At 56.3% G+C, this 15,724-nt stretch overlaps 1 protein-coding gene across 4 annotated transcripts in view; it reads left to right on the plus strand.

The window, feature by feature from the left end:
- The window catches only part of GOLGA3 (golgin A3), a 45,246-nt gene that overhangs the window by 24,722 nt on the left and 4,800 nt on the right, over window positions 1-15,724 (plus strand). For all 4 annotated transcript variants that reach the window (XM_068562187.1, XM_068562185.1, XM_068562188.1 and 1 more), the window contains exons 10-22: window positions 1,579-1,740; window positions 2,011-2,379; window positions 3,164-3,241; window positions 3,992-4,255; window positions 5,314-5,408; window positions 6,123-6,342; window positions 8,745-8,888; window positions 9,539-9,736; window positions 10,583-10,699; window positions 12,601-12,740; window positions 13,324-13,456; window positions 13,679-13,801; window positions 14,925-15,089. In XM_068562187.1, the coding sequence (XP_068418288.1) occupies window positions 1,579-1,740; window positions 2,011-2,379; window positions 3,164-3,241; window positions 3,992-4,255; window positions 5,314-5,408; window positions 6,123-6,342; window positions 8,745-8,888; window positions 9,539-9,736; window positions 10,583-10,699; window positions 12,601-12,740; window positions 13,324-13,456; window positions 13,679-13,801; window positions 14,925-15,089 (2,208 nt within the window). The remainder of the gene's footprint in view (window positions 1-1,578; window positions 1,741-2,010; window positions 2,380-3,163; window positions 3,242-3,991; window positions 4,256-5,313; window positions 5,409-6,122; window positions 6,343-8,744; window positions 8,889-9,538; window positions 9,737-10,582; window positions 10,700-12,600; window positions 12,741-13,323; window positions 13,457-13,678; window positions 13,802-14,924; window positions 15,090-15,724) is intronic.

A 15,724-nucleotide genomic window follows, 5' to 3' on the forward strand; every position in this document is an offset into this window, starting at 1 on the left:
TGGGGGTTTGTGTTTTTTTTTTTTTTTTTTTTTTTTTGACATTGATCAAGGTTAGGAAAATATACCAATACATACACCTATACGTAAACATTAGTACTACATACGTGCATACGTATGCGTATCTTTTAAAATACTCCCTTGAACCATGTGCAGCGATTTAAGGTTTCGGGATTCTGTTCCTCGTGTTCCCTGTACGCTCATCCCCTCCCTCGTCTCTGCGTTGTCAGAGGTAACCGGGGCCTTCCTCTGCACTGCCCAGTTCTGGCCTCAGCCTGCGTTACCATTTCACACTCCAACAGCCACGTGGACTGCTTAGGACCGTGTCCAGCCGCCTCTGTGGATTATCCCAGGGTAGGGAGATGCAGTGGCTTTCACCTGTGTTCTTTGTCAGCTGTGAGACCCTGGACTTAATATCTTAGCTCTCTGGGCTTTGTTCCCTTTTCATTAAATGTGGATAATAATACCTACTTAATAGGCTTGTTGGGAAAAGTAAAGAAGAAAAGGGGTACACGGCATCCTGGCAGTGTGCTCCGAGAACCTCACGGTCACACGGAAGGTCGGTGTTCTGTGACTGTGGTCTCCCATCTCCCCACTTCTCTGCACGTGCTCCTTTGTCCTCACGGATGACGTGGATGATGAAGGACAGTCGTGTTGTGTCAAACACATGCTTCAAGGGCTCAGGGTCAAAGAACTAAAAAGATTCTAAGTTATAAGCTAATGTTTTTTCCCTAAGAAAACTCCTAGATGTTGGGTCTTACCTACGTAGTCAGGACGTAAGGAATGCCATATTTGCCCCACGGCCCCTGGTCTCTAGTCTTACCAAGTGGCATCCAGAAGTAATCTTGTGGGACTTCCCTGGTGGTCCAGTGGTGAAGAATCCGCCTTCCAGTGCAGGGGACACGGGTTCTATCCCTGGTGAGGGAACTAAGATCCCACATGCCGCGGGGCAACTAAGCCTGTGCACCACAGCAACTGAGCTTGCACGCCTCAACTAGAGAGCCTGCGTGCCGCAAACTACGGAGCCCACGCACTCTGGAACCCGCGCACCACAACTAGAGAGAGAAAACCCGCACGCCACAACTAGAGAGAAGCCCGCGCACCACAACGAAAGATCCTGCATGCCTCAGTGAAGATCCTGCGTGCCACGACTAAGACCCGATGCAGCCAAAAATAAATAAATAATCTTTAAAAAAAAAAAAAAAAGTAATCTTGTGAAAGAGAATGTGCCGTGTGTTACACCCCGAACAGCCTGTCTTCATGCAGGTGGCGGCGGCGGTGGCGGCTGTGGCGGTTTCATTCACCACTGTATCCCAGTTCTTAAAACTGGGTTGTCTGCTTGCTTCTCTCTTCAGCCAGGCCCGAGGGTCAGCAGGGGAAGCATGGGTGGAGGAATCGGCCGGTGGCCTGTCTTGGCAGTGGGAGGGCACCAGCTTTCTGCCCTCGGGCCCCCTGTCTGTGTGTCACGGACAGGATGGTGACGGGGACGATGGCTTCTCTCAGGGGTGGGGGGTTTGCCCGCTGAGGCTGTGGCTACAGGTTATCCTGCTTTTTAAAAAATGCTCTGTCTTCTGGGCCCAGGCTGACATGTTGGACCAGGAAGCTGCCTTTGTGCAGATTCAAGAGGCGAAGACGATGGTGGAGGAGGACCTGCAGAGGAGGCTGGAGGAGTTTGAAGACGAGAAGGAGCAGCTGCAGAAGATGGTGGCCTCAGCGGCGGCCCTGGAGCAGCAGCTGGAGCAGGCAAGCCCCTCGGGGGCTCGTGTCGCTGCCCTGGGGCCGCGGCCAGCCGCACGGGGCTCGCTTGTGCTGGTCTGTCCGTCATGTCGTCAGACCCGGCGGGGGTTCGCTTCAGCTCGTGGTCTTCTGTGCCGCAGCTTTACGCAGAAGGCTGCCTCTAGAGCGTCGGTCCAGACTGTTTAAAACCCAAGCACGGAAAAAGTACAAACTCTTGGAGCACGCGGTGTTTTCATTCAAGCGTGGTTGCATTGACTATGGTTCCTTTTTTCCTAGGTGAAGCTGACTTTGCATCAGCGAGACCAGCAGCTTGAGGCTTTGCAGCAGGAGCACCTGGACCTGTTGAAGCAGTTCACCTCGACGCAGGAGACGTTGCAGAGCAGGGAGCAGGCCCTCGGGGACCTGCAGGTGCACCGCGATGAGCTGCAGGCCAGGCTGGATGAGCTGCAGGGGGAGGCCGCCGCCAGGGACGATGCCATCCGTTTCCTGCAGAACGAGAAGATCGTCTTGGAGGTGGCTGTGCAGGCAGCCCAGAGCGGCAGGGAGCAATTTGATAGAGACGCAAAATGCCTGGAAGAGGGTGCTCAGGACACGTCAGAAACTTTAGAGCAGTTGACACAGGAACTAGCCATCAAGTCCAGCCAGGTAATGCAGTTTGCTGTCACTTTGTTACGAGTGGAAATCACGTATACAAGAAGTAACGCTGATTGTTTGGTCCTTTGTTTGGTTTGTTTGGTTCTTTTTTTGAAACACGGAAGAACACTTCCAGGGGAGGGCCCAGGGCTCAGCTGGGGAAGGGGCCCACAGCAGCTGATGGGGTACTTCCGGTCCTAGGTTAGTGGCTGGGTGTGCAGGTACCTGGCTGAGAACTGGGAACCGAGTTGTTTGGGGCTTTGAAAGTAATCTGCCAAGAAACACCAGCTTCAGTGCACCTATGATGAGGAGCTCAGACTTGGCAAAAGCAGCGTGGAACTTTGGTTCTTTCCTTCCTGACTGCCTGACCGCAGTGCAACCCCCTGGACGTGTCGGCAGGACGGTGGGTGAGGGTGGGGAGACGGCCGAGGGTCCGGGTGTGTGCACACGTGACCTAGCACGCCACACCCGGGAGCTGCCATGCTATGATGTGGGTGAACAGTAAACAAATACAGACGGAACAAGAAAGCTGCAGGGTGTGGAGGAAGTAGAGTTAGTGTCGGGAATGGTTTTGTCTTCGAATCCCACTCCATGAGCGTCGAGGACAAGAGGAAGTCGGCATGTTTTCCCTCCAGGAAGTAGGTGCGATTTCTCTGCAGGTGCTGACCCGTCTGTAAGCTTCTAGGACAGGAGGCGCGGAGGCAGGTCACTGATGCCTCCGTGCCCACGTGTCCCCCTGAGGCATGGGGCCCGCCCAGAGCCACCAGTGTGATGTCTGCACACATGTCCCTCGTAGGTGGAGCACCTGCAGCAAGAAGCTGCCTCCTTGAAGAAGCAGGCGCAGAAGATAAAGGAGCAGTTTCTTCAACAGAAGGTAAGAACGCGTGGTTGGTTTTCTTTCTGTGAACAAGCGCATGAAGAAAATCCTGTACGTTTAATCTCTTCACTGGAAGGAAATCATTCGAGAGGAAGGTAACAACTAGACTCCAGCTTTTTTAAGGCACTTCACTGATTCTGAGGTACACTCCTCACCCCTCCCGTTTTTATACCTCTGAAGTCAGGTGCATTTTCGGGGGGTGTTGGCATCCGTATCATGCGGATCGTGCCCTGCTGGCACATCAGAGTGAGTGTGTGTTGTTTCCACAGCGGCCGGGCCTCCTGCTTAACGTTGCTTTGAAAAAAATCACACCACGATCCAGCACTGAAATAGGGCACTTCACATTAGTGAAGCCAGTTCTGCTGTCTGAGGAATGAGTGCAGAGCACCACCAAGGGTCTGAGGAAGGGCAACCGAGGGCGTTGTAAGCGGTGGTGGGTTTTATCACTGAGATGCGAGCGGGAGTGCCTGTCAGAAGCCAGGCAGGGCAAGTGGAGCGGGAAGGAGTGGCCACATTCCCCTGAGAAAGTGAAGCAGTCAGGGCCCCCAGCGGCTGGCATGGCTCCCCTGTCCATCACCCAGTCCTGTTTAGATATGTGTCTCAGTGAGTGGTATCTCAGATTTGGTGAAATATGTATCTTTAGCCCCAGAAAGTTATATATAGATAAGTGGTGAGCATTTTTGTTTAAACTGCTTGACCCCTTGGAAGACCCGCCCCGCGGGCTGCAGCTTCCGGCTTGTTGGGCAGGTGATGGTGGAGGCCTACCGCCGGGACGCCACCTCCAAAGACCAGCTCATTGGTGAGCTGAAGGCCGCCAAGAGGAGGCTGGACTCGGAGGTGAAGGGGCAGCGGCAGGAGGCTGTCAGGCTGCAAGGGGAGAAGAGGGCCGTGGAGGTGCAGCACTTGCGTCTGCAGAGGGAGGCGTCCCAGGCCCGTCAGCAGGTGGTGGACCTCGAAGGGCACCTGCAGGCCACGCAGAGGGAGCGCGACGAGATGGAGACGCACTTACAGGTCTGGGGACGCCTTTGACTTGTGAAGGTTCAGCCGAATGGGCCTGGGGCTGTACGGTGGGCAGGGCGGGGTCCGTGGAGAGGTTCTGGAGAAACAGGCTAGAATAAGGCCCTCCTGGAGCTCAGATCCAGGCGGAGTAGAGCCGTGAGGGGGCTACTGAGACAGTCCGAGCCGGCGTTTGAGTGGGCGCTGGAGAGAGGCAGCAGGGGGCACGGAGTACCGTGGGGGTGACCGGGCGCACAGGGGACGTGGGCTGGGCCGCCTGCAGCAGCTGCTTTGGGCTCCGGGCTTTAAGGGCGGTGGGGCCGGATTTGCTGTGCACGCACCAGGGCCCCCGTGGCCGGCGGAGTCTGTGAGAGACAGTGGTGGCCGTGCCGCTGAGGGTGTCTGGCACGGGACCGGGGAGAGGGAGACCTCAGGCCAGATGCCTGCAGCTGAGGAGCGTTTCTGAGGCAGGCGGTAGACCTGGGGAGAGCGGTGGGCAGGGTGTCAGACTGAGGGCTCCGTCTTAACGTGTGACGTGTCAGAAGTCCCACGGAGGGCCGGGCAGGGTCCAGGGAGGCAGGTTGGCTGGAGGCCGCAGCTGAGAGCCATGAGGGTGCAGGCGGGACGAGAGGGCCCGGGGGCTGTGGGGAGCCAGGGGCTGGTAGGACCCCCGCAGCTGCGGGACGTGGGGCTCGCGGCTGCGAGGGCCGAGCCGGTCCTGGGGGGACGATGCTCATTGCACAGGGGGAGACGGGGCAGCGGGCAAGGCCAGGAGGGGGCGCGAGGCCACCCCGAGGTGCTGGGAGAAGCCCGGGAGGGGACCGGGTGGGAGCCGTCGCCTGAGGCTTTCTCGTTGGCAGCTCTTCCCGCCTGTCCCACCAGCGGCCTCGACACGGGCGGTGCGGGACCCTCGGCCTCTGTGAAATGGCCATTTATCGCGGGGTCCTCGGCCAGGGTTTTCCTCAAAGCCCGTGCCCTGCAAGGCGGCCCTGAGAGGAAGCCACTCCGACATTTGGGCTTCAGGTGGAAGGCTTGGCACTCCTCATTTTATCTTTTCCTCCCTTTATTTGAAGTCTTTGCAGTTCGATAAAGAGCAGGTAGCTGCTCTCACGGAGGCCAACGAGGTGCTCAAGAAACAAATAGAAGAGCTGCAGCAAGAAGCCACGCGGTACGCGGCGCGGGGCGTGTGCTGGCGGGAGGCCGGGCGGGGGGTGTGAGCCGTGTGGGCCCCCCCAGCACCGTCTGTCCAGCCCTCGCCGGTCTACAACAGCTGGCCTAGGAAGTCAGGGTCCAAGTTTAAGGCTGGAAAAGTGATTCCGTCGTGATCTGACGGTTACACATGGATGTGCTAACACATCCTTTCACAAACACTCCCCGTTTGTTTTTGTTTTCATTTGACTTCTCGTGTCAAGCACTTGTTGCAGCGCCCTTCGCACCCCTAGCGCCCTGCCCGGGGTGGGCACCTGTGCTCGTCCTCCCCTGGCCGCGCCAGGCCTTTCACCCCCGCGGCGTGTCCCGCACCGCCCTGCTCTGTCAGCCGCTGGCTGACTGCCAGCCTGAGTGCTGCGTTTCTTGCTGCTGATCAGGAAGAGCGCTGGAAGCCTTTCTGTTTGGGAGGAGAGGACTCTTCTCTGTCTCCACAAGGTGGTTTAAGCACCTCCAAGAGGGGAGCAGGACAGATGAAAGCACGGTGCTGGGCTCTGTAGGGGACGCCCACCGACCACATCCTGGGGAGCTGGATTCTGGGCAGCGCAGTGCTGGAGAGGGTGGAGCTGGGGGCAGAGGAGGGTGGAGCTTGGATGGAGACGCACTTGGCCTGTGCTGGGTGTGGCACGTGGTCGGAGGTGAGCTGAGACTCGCTGCTGTCTCTACCACGCCCCAGGGCCGTCACCGAGCAGAAGCGGAAGCTGAAGCAGCTGGGCTCGGACCTGAGCAGCGCACAGAAGGAGGTGAAGACCAAGCACAGGGCCTACGAGAACGCCGTGGGCATCCTCAGCCGCCGCCTGCAGGAGGCCCTCGCAGCCAAGGAGGCGGCCGAGGCCGAGCTGAGCCAGCTGAGAGCCCGGGCGGCCGGTGGCAGCGGCAACGACCACACCCTGCACGTGGGTAACCCGCCTACTCGGCCGGTGCAGGGGGCTGCTGGGGCATGACATGTACAGGCACCTCCCCTCCGAAACCGTCCTAGGAGGGTCTAGAAAGGCGGTGTGGGGCCAGCGTGTGGGCAGCATTTCTTCAGAATTCCTCGCGGTAGCAATGTGACCAGGGGCTCTGACGCTGCATTTGACCCCTGTGAACGCGTGCGGGGTGCTGGCCCCAGCCCCCCTCGTGTCTGGGGAGGAGGTTCTGTGAGCGCCACGCGTGGGGTGCGAGGGCTCGGGGTGAGGGTCGAGGGGTCCAGGACGGCCTTTGGACAGGTGACGTCTGAACTGGTCTCGCGTGACGGCGGGCATCTCAGCAGAGCGCTGCTCCTGTGCGCTGGCTCTGGGGGGCACGGGGCCAAGTAGGGGTCTGGCTGGAGGGGCTGTGAGCCGGGGTCGGGGAGTTTGGAGTGGACCTTCCGTGTGACAGAGAGTGAGCTGAGACCTGGCCACTGTCCTGTCGGGAGGACCCGAGGCCAGGAGAGGCTGTGACGGTAGCTGAGGTGATGGGAACCCAGTGCAGGAGCCGAGGCCAGAGCCAAGGGGAGGGCGGGTTGCTGATGGCTCTGCCGACAGATGGCCCTTGAGATGGACAGCATGTGCGACGTAGTGGAGGGAAGTGCCTGTGAAACGCTCGGGTCCAGGAGGAAGAGGGACCTGCACATGGCGAGGGCTGAGAGCCGCTGGAACTGCTCTTCCCCCCGCGGCGTCCTGAGGCGAGGGAGAGCCTTTTGCTTTGGGTTATTGTTTAGGGTGGGGGACGGGCACGCTTGTGTGTGTGTGTGTGTGTGTGTGTGTGTGGAGGGGGTGTATGCATGTGGTGGAGGCTCTGAGGTCTCCTCTGGGCGTCACACTGTCACTCTGTCAGTCACGAGTGTCCTGGTTCCCAGATCCCTGCAGTCTGGATCTGACCACCTCCTTTTACTTTGGTTAGTGGGTATAAAATTCTGCATTTTGTTTATTACCCACCGACTTGAGTCACTTCCCTTATGCTTAGTAATCGTATTTTTTTCTCATCTTTGTTTCTGTCTCCTCTCAGTTTAAGAATTCGTAAGTTGGAGGACACTGTAGCATAGCGTGGTGTTCTTTTGTCAAAATACATAAAATCAATATGCCCTCTCACATGCTTACTTTTTACATTGGGAGGGGGAGAACTTACTCAATTGCAATTTCCTTTTTACTTTAAAATCTCTCTCTGTTTAATTCTTTGACTTACGTGGTACCAGCAGTGGGTGTCACTGCCATGCAGTCTGTCACCCCCTTGCTGCACAGCCGGTGGCAGCTGGGCAGGAGCACAGCCTGAGAGCCAAAATCCTGGTTCGGCCTGTACTTCGGCCCTGGTGAGGTGGGGTCTCAGGCAGCTCACTCACCTTGCTGATCCTCAGTAAAACGGAGGCCGAGGATGACCAACGAGGACCTACTGTGCAGCACAGGGAACTCTGCTCAATATTCTGTAACAACCTAAATGGAAAAAGAATTTGAAAAAGGATAGATACATGTATATGTTACTGAATCACTTTGCCGTACACCTGAAACTAAGACAACATTGTTGATCAACTCTACTCCAGTATAAACTAAAAAGTAAAAAAAAATGAGGCCGATGGTGCTTCCTTGGTGGCGCAGTGGTTGAGAATCCGCCTGCCAATGCAGGGAACACGGGTTCGAGCCCTGGTCTGGGAGGATCCCAGGTGCCGCAGAGCAACTAAGCCCGTGCGCCACAACTACTGAGCTTGCGCTCTAGAGCCCGTGAGCCACAACTACTGAAGCCCGCGCGCCTAGAGGCCGTGCTCCGCAACAGGAGAAGCCACCACAATGAGAAGCCCGCGCACCGCAACGAAGAGTAGCCCCCGCTCGCCGCAACTAGAGAAAGCCCGCACGCAGCAACGAAGACCCAACTCAGCCAAACATAAATAAATAAAATAAATAAATTTATTTAGAAAAAATGAGACCGAAATGAGGTAAATGGTAGAGCCTCCCTCATTAGGACGGCTCTGTGGAGAGACACCTGTGAGGGGCTCAGATCAGCACCTGCCCCACAGCAGCAGCAGGAAGAGTGTGTGTGTGTGAGCACGTGTGCGTGCACACGCGTGTGGCATTGGTTACATCGTGCCTGGTGCAGCTTAGTTGCCACAGATGGTAATTGGTAGCTCTTATCTTTCTGTGTTTTCAAAGCATTAAGTGACAAAGTTAGTTTGTGAGTCATTACCGTGTGGGGCTATCTGGTAGCTGATTGCGCCCTGTAAGGGAGAGGGAAGGCTGCAGAGCCGATCACCTGTCGCGTGTGGTCGCAGCCTCGCGCCGTCAGTGCCGAGCCGGGCTACATGGCGGGACCCGTGACCAAACCCACCTTCCGTCCCGGCCCTCAGGAGCGGGTCCAGGCCCTGGAGGCGGAGCTGCAGGCTGTGGGCCACAGCAAGAGGATGCTGGAGAGAGAGCTCCAGGAGGTCATCGCGCTGACCGGCCAGCAACTGGAGGAGCAGCGGGAGAGGGTGCTGGAGCTGGAGGACGAGGTAGGCGGACGCCGCGCAGCCCCGCGTGCGGGGCGCCGCCGCTGGCCCGGGCGCTCGGCCTCCGCTCTGCGTTTCCGGGGCCGTCAGCCGCCTGCCCGGGTCTCTGAGCACCCGCCCCGCCGGACACCCGCACGCACGCGCTGCAGCAGGGCCCGCTGTGCCCGCTGCCTCTCCGGTATGGCAGACGAGACACCCGGCTCAAAGGGGCTCGACCCTTTAGAGGAACTCCACGGAACTCTCAGGCCCAGACGGTCGTGGCTTCGGGTGGTGCCACACGAGCAGCGTGGTGGTGTCACCTAGGGCTCTGCACAGGGTCCCAAGGTGGCTGTTGGGAGCCGCGGGGCTGCGTGCACGGTTGACAGTTGTCTCTCACACTCAGTCCGGGCCCGCCTGGGCTCCGACCCTGGGTGTGCTGCTCCACAAGCCCACGGTGCCCGGGGGAGGGCTGGGCTGTCGGCTGTGGGTCCCGGAGAGAAGGGGCGTGGCCGCGGCAGCCTTCCCAGCTGTGAGGCGAGGGCCCTCGTGTCCGGGGCAGTGCTCGCCTGTGCGTTCTTGCGGGTGGCGTTAGCTGTTCAGTTCCTGGTGTGCGAGCGCTCCACGAGCCAGAATGGGCAACTCCCTGACGTCACGGTGACTTTGGTTTCTTTCAGCTGCAAGAGTCCAGAGGCTTCAGGAGGAAGATAAAGTGCCTTGAGGAGTCGAATAAGAAGTTGGCTCTGGACTTAGAGCATGAGAGAGGGAAGCTTGTGGGCCTCGGGCAGTCCAGTGCGGCCCTGAGGGAACACAACGGCATCTTAGAGACAGCTTTAGCCAAGAGGGAAGCAGACCTGGTCCAGCTGAACCTGCAGGTATGGACACTCCTTTGCAGCAGGAGACTAGCTGCAGGCCGGGCAGCCCTCCGAGGGCTTCGGCTGTGTGGTCTGCACTTGGTCACCACAGCCACCTGCAGGGTAGAGGCCAGAGAATCTGCTGGAGTCGCAGCCCCTCTGCCAGCCCTGAGGCGGGGGTGGGTCCGGGGCGCCTGTGTCTCCCCGCAGCTGAGCTGTGGAGGGGCTAGGCTCAGCCCATGAGGTTCCCTGTGGGTGGGCGACTCCCGGGGGGTAGCGGGGACCCTTTCCCAGCTCAAGGCAGTCATGCTGCACGTAGGGGACTCTGACCCGAGGGCCTCCTGTGATTCAGCACTGGGGTTCAAACCCCAGCGGGGCTCTCCCTGCAGACCCCGTTGTTAGCTCCTCAGTTCTGCAGCCCCCCTGGGTGTTTCAGGGGAGTCTTCAAATGGCGTTCAGCAGCCCATCCCAGCCCAGGCCTTGAATTCACCAGATTTGAGAGCGCTTCCTTAGTTCCCACCATTCCTGCCCCGGGCAGCCTTGCCACGGAGGCGATTGCGTTGATAACCCTTGGTTTATATGCATCTTTTGGGTTTCTAACGAGATGCTTGAATATGATCATATGACTGATGATACTCCTGTGATCTGAGATTTCGGTTTTGCCAACGGCGTTCTCCGGAGATGGAATTCTCACTCCTTTCCTGGCTTGTACCCTTGTTGGCAACATGTCACGATGTCTTGAGCCCCCGTGACGCTCGACTCCCCCGCGTGGCACTGATCAGAGTGGCCCCTGCTTGCTCCCACGGCTCTTCAGGCTTTGGAAATTTGACGTCCTGACTTCCTTACCACTCTTGGAATGTGCTGTAGGTGCAGGCAGTTTTGCAGCGCAAAGAGGAGGAGGACCGCCAGATGAAGCAGCTTGTCCAGGCCTTGCAGGCCGCGCTACAGAAGGAAAAGGTGACGGTGCACAGCCTCGAGGAGCAGGTGTGTGTCTTCCAGCCGGTTCCAGATTGCAACCTCATAGAGCCTCTGGAATGTAATTTTTAAACGTCTGAAAACTGAGAATTAGTACCCGTGACACATGAGTTCCCTTCCAGGAACTTAGCATGTGAATACCTTTGCTGACGTGTCCAAGGACGGGGTGTCATCGTGGGGTTGGTGATAGCGAGGCTGGAGAGAGCCCCCACCCTGTGCTCATCAGTGGAAGAGTGTGTGCCGTCGTGTGGCTCTAAGATATGTGCACAGAGCTCCGTAGCTACATATTTTGCTGGGGAAAGATGCCCTGCACGTAGTGTGGAGTTAAAAAGCAAACTGCAGAAGAGTATACGTTTATTTGTGTTAAAAATGCAACCGAGAAGGGTGGTTCTGGAGACCCATGGCCATGTTCTGCATTTGGATCAGTCTTCCTGGCTGCTCCTTTCCATGCTCAGGTGTTCACCAGTGCATCAGGTGGCTCATCCCGCAGAGGGGCCTGCCCTGGCCACCCTGCGAGCTAGAGTGGACCTCAGGCCGTGCACTTTAAAATTTTTACTGCCGTGATGCCTCGTCTGTGGTTTCTGTAAAGCTCTTTCCTCATTAGACTGTCAGCTTCCTGGGACGAGGTCTGTGGCTTGTTTACCCTCATGTCCCCAGTGCCTGCACAGAGCAGATGCCCAGAACATGTTTGTCATTGGCGCATTCATGCGTGTGTAGGTGCATGTGACCTGGGCTTTGCCACATTCTTTAAGAATTTCTCCACGAAAGTACACTAGAGATAGAAGGAAATAGTTCTTTATTTCCTGGGTGAGACAGTAAGACATTCTTTTCAAGTAGAACTAGTTTTAAGATATGTTAAGGATATTTGAACATGAACAATTATTGGCTTATTCTTGACCCACGTTTGCCTCACCTGCAGCTGATGTTTTATCCGTGCGTGGAGCTGCTGCACGTCTAATGGTTCCAAACTGAGTCAGCAACACTCCCTACTTTTCTATGCCCACCTTCCTATCTTTTGCTCTGTACTCAGGTGTCACTTAATAGTTTTATTCTCACCTTAAAGACGTTGTAACTAGGAGATTTTTAACTGAAAGTGCTGGGGGGATAATGTATATTTGACTTTGATTTCTTTTTTTAAGGGCAGTAATTGTAAATGATGCTTATTTATTCCTCTAAGTGCATTTGGTCTGATTGTCTTGATTGTAAAAATAGTACATGCTAGTAAAAATTTTTAGTGTGCATGGAGATTAAAGTACAGGTCATCTTGAATCTCCACCTAGTGACAACCACGGCTAATATCTTCTATTGGAGTTTTTTTTCCATTCATGTATGAGTTCTTTCTATATTCATCTGTCATATACTGTAAATATTTTTACTAAACTTCTTTGAAATGAAGTGCTTGCTAGTGCAATTAGACAAGAAAACTAAACTATTGGAAAGGAAAATGGAAAATTTCGTTATATTCTGAGAATTTGCTTGTTTTCTCAGAAACGTTGAGATAAGCTGTTGTTAACCATGAAAAAGCTAGTTACATCCTAAATGGTTAATGAGCAGTAGCTTTATTACAGTTAGATGGTACGATGGAAAGGTAGATTCCTCCCAGATACACGAGTGATGAATACATGTAACAAGAAATAGGCAGATACACTTGAGGAAGACTGTAACAACTACTCAGACCAAGAAAGTTGGACACGTTTGTTCGCTCAGCAGGTGCTGCTGCCACGTTGCACGCTTGCAGACCAAGCGTGTGTTCAGTACTTGCATCCTTGACGGGGACCTTGGAAGGCTTTGGAAGGAAGGCCTGCAAGAGCAGCTAGGATGCGAGGGGTTGGGCGGCGGCCTCCACGAACCCGGGCACGTCCTGCGAGGCTGCGCCTCTGTCCTCGATGACGCCGTGTCCTTCTTCCCAGGTTGCTGCCGCCCAGGCGGAAGCGGGGCACAACCGCCGCCATTTTAAGGCCGCCACGTTAGAGCTGAGCGAGGTGAAGAAGGAGCTGCAGGCCAAGGAGCAGGAGGTGCAGCGGCTGCAGGCGGAGGCAGACGGGCTCCAGTGAGTGCGAGCGGGCGGGGCCGGGCGCCAGCACCGTCGCCATCTCCGCTTAGTGCCTTCAACGCACCAGGTCCCCTGTGTCCTAGCAAATCGCTGAGTATTCTGCAGGCAGATCTAAGAAGGAGAGAGAGATCCGATTGCTGTCTCAGGATGCCACAGCTTACGTCTGAAACTTTGACCCTGGTGCTGTGTGCTCCCACCCTGTGCCCTGCTGGTTCTTCTCCGAGAACAGAGAGCCCGGGGGGCTGTGCTCAGCACCAGTGCTCACCGTGGGCTCCCTTTGGGGTGGCCTCGGCTCGCACACGTGTAGGCACATGTGCTGGGCACTGCACGTGCATCGGTCCCTCCCATCGTAGTCCGTGAACTGGGCTCACGAAGCGTCCCTCCCCGGGGCTTGTGGGGATTAGTTGAGCTAGTGCATGGCAGAGCTCCTAGAACAGTCCCTGCCCAGGGTGAGCAGTACGGGAGTTTCTGTCATGATGCGTGTCACCCAGGACATGAAACGTTCGACGGACAACATTTTTGAGTGGGAAGGTAATTGGAAGAAGACTGTAATTTCACTCTTCCTTGTTTTTTATGCTAGGATTCAGGAGGGGAAACATTCCCAGGAAATAGCACAGTTCCAGGCAGAGCTGGCAGAGGCCCGGACCCAGCTCCAGCTCCTGCAGAAGCAGCTGGAGGAGCAGCTGAGCAAAGAGCCCGCAGGAAACCAAGAGGTGACCCGCCGGGGCGGCTGTACATCTCCAGTTAACAGGACTTGCAGAGCTAGGCTCTGCTGGTTGACACATTCACTTCATTCCCTGCCTTCTTGGAAAGGGATATTTATTTTTTCTAAGTATGATATTAAGTGATATGGAGAGATACAGCTAGAGCAATGTTATAATGCATGAAAGCCATTTTAAAATTCTTTTGGTCGTGTGACTTTTTCCCTTCTCTAGATGGAAAATCTCAAATGGGAGGTGGATCAGAAAGAGAGAGAAATCCAGTCCTTGCAGCAGCAGCTGGACTTGACTGAGCGGCAGAGCAAACAGGAGTTGGATGGAGTACAGCAGTCGTCGCAGGTGCGGGTCGTGTGAGCGCCCCGGGCAGCACTCCACCAGTTCCCCCCTGGGCCGTGCCAGGCAGCGTGCTAGGTGCACAGCAGGAGTGTTCAGTGGGTTGAATGTGCCCACGAAACGGCTCTGCAGACATTATCCCATTTCAGAGAGAAGCCCAGGTCGGGCAGCTGAGGGACGCTGAGCAGAGAGCAGGGCCCCAGGGCCCCACCCTGGGCTGAGCTGTGCAGTGTGTCCCAGGAACGGGATCTCAGTAAGTCCAAAAAGTGAGACGGTTCCATCCGCCAATCTGTGAAAAGCTTCTCTACGAAGAAGTCTCGGCACAGTCCTGACTGCTCGAGGAAAGGGTTGGGAACGTGACTCAGGCTGGGATTCCTGCTTGTAGGTGGACGGCTTGAGATAACCAGGACTGACTTGTGTTCGGTCGTAGGGACAGTTAGGCTTATTCTAGTAGCTGATCTTGGAGTTTAAACAAGGGTTGGGTTCCTCGTCAGATGTGGGCGTGGGAATGTTAGCGGCCCCTCGGCAGAGGCTCTGAAGTGTGGACGGGAACGGTGAGGACAGGACTGTAACCGGATCCTCCGCAGTGTAGACCCTTGGAGAGGAGTGGCGGGGCGAGGGAGCGGCTCACGAAGGCTGGGAGTTCCAGCCCCTTGGGATTGTGACGTTCAAGCTAAGATTTGTGCAGTGTGTTTAAGACCTTTCAGGTTTTTTTTTTTAACTTATGTGGGTTCTACATTTACCGCCTTTTAAAAAAAGTTTATTTATTTAACTTATTTGGTTTTGGCTGCATTGGGTCTTCGTTGCTGCGCGCGGGCTTCCTCTAGTTGTGGCGAGGCGGGGCTGCTCTTCGTTGCGGTGCGCGGGCTTCTCACTGTGGTGGCCTCTCCCGTTGCAGAACACGGACTGTAGACGGGCGGGCTCAGTAGTTGCGGCTCGCAGGCTCTAGAGCGCAGGCTCCGTAGTCGTGGCGCACGGGCCCAGCTGCTCCGCGGCACCGGGGGTCCTCCCGGACCCGGGCTCGAACCCGTGTCCCCTGCATTGGCAGGCGGGTTCTCAACCGCTGCGCCCCCAGGGAAGCCCAAGACCTTTCAGTTTTAGACACCTGTGACTTCTCCACTTTCTGCAGAATCTTAAATCTGAGCTGGAGGTGGTACGGGAAGACCTGTCCCTGACCCAGAAAGATAAGTTCCTGCTTCAAGTTAAAGTGTCGGAGCTGAAGAGCCACATGAAGACGCTGCTCCAGCACAACCAGCGGCTCAAGCTGGACCTGCGGCGGGGGGCAGCCACGACGGTACTGGGCCAGCGGGCGGCTGGCGGGGCCTCCGGAGATGCGCCGGCGGGAGGTTGGCAGGCTTTCCCGTCAGTCAGCAGTCACAGGGCCACGTGAACCGACACTGAGTGACGCTTGCGTGAAGGTAGATGGCGATGGGCTGTTCTCCGTGGACCACAGGCCAAAGCGTTTTGATGTAGAGCTCTTTCCAGCGGAGCGTTTGCCCCTTTCTATGAATCTAGAGGCCATCTTATTGTCCCGTGCTTTCTAAAGCAAAGGAGGGCATGGTTTGCTTGTGTTAGCATAGAGCCCCTGGGCCTCCAGGCGAGAGCAGCTGGGACACAGCGGCTGCCAGCACAGGCTCAGGGGCCCGGGGGCGCCGAAGCAGCCGTCATGAGCTCTGTTCAGGTTATCTGTTTGCCCGCCATCTGTTGTTCTACTCAGTCTATGTAAATATTCTTCAGGTGCAAAGAAGTCACTCAGATCCAGAGGTTTATCTACTGTTTAGCACGGTTTGCTTACCTGTGGAAAAAGTTTGAAGTCCTAGGAAGGGGGGGAGTCTTACGAGTTGGAAAATTGACTGAATTTCTTACGGAAACTCAGAGTCGAGGCCATGGTCTCTCTGGAAAGCTCCCACCATGAGCTCTCACTTAGGG

Source organism: Eschrichtius robustus, chromosome 14, assembly GCF_028021215.1.
Source record: "Eschrichtius robustus isolate mEscRob2 chromosome 14, mEscRob2.pri, whole genome shotgun sequence".
NCBI lineage: Eukaryota > Metazoa > Chordata > Mammalia > Artiodactyla > Eschrichtiidae > Eschrichtius > Eschrichtius robustus.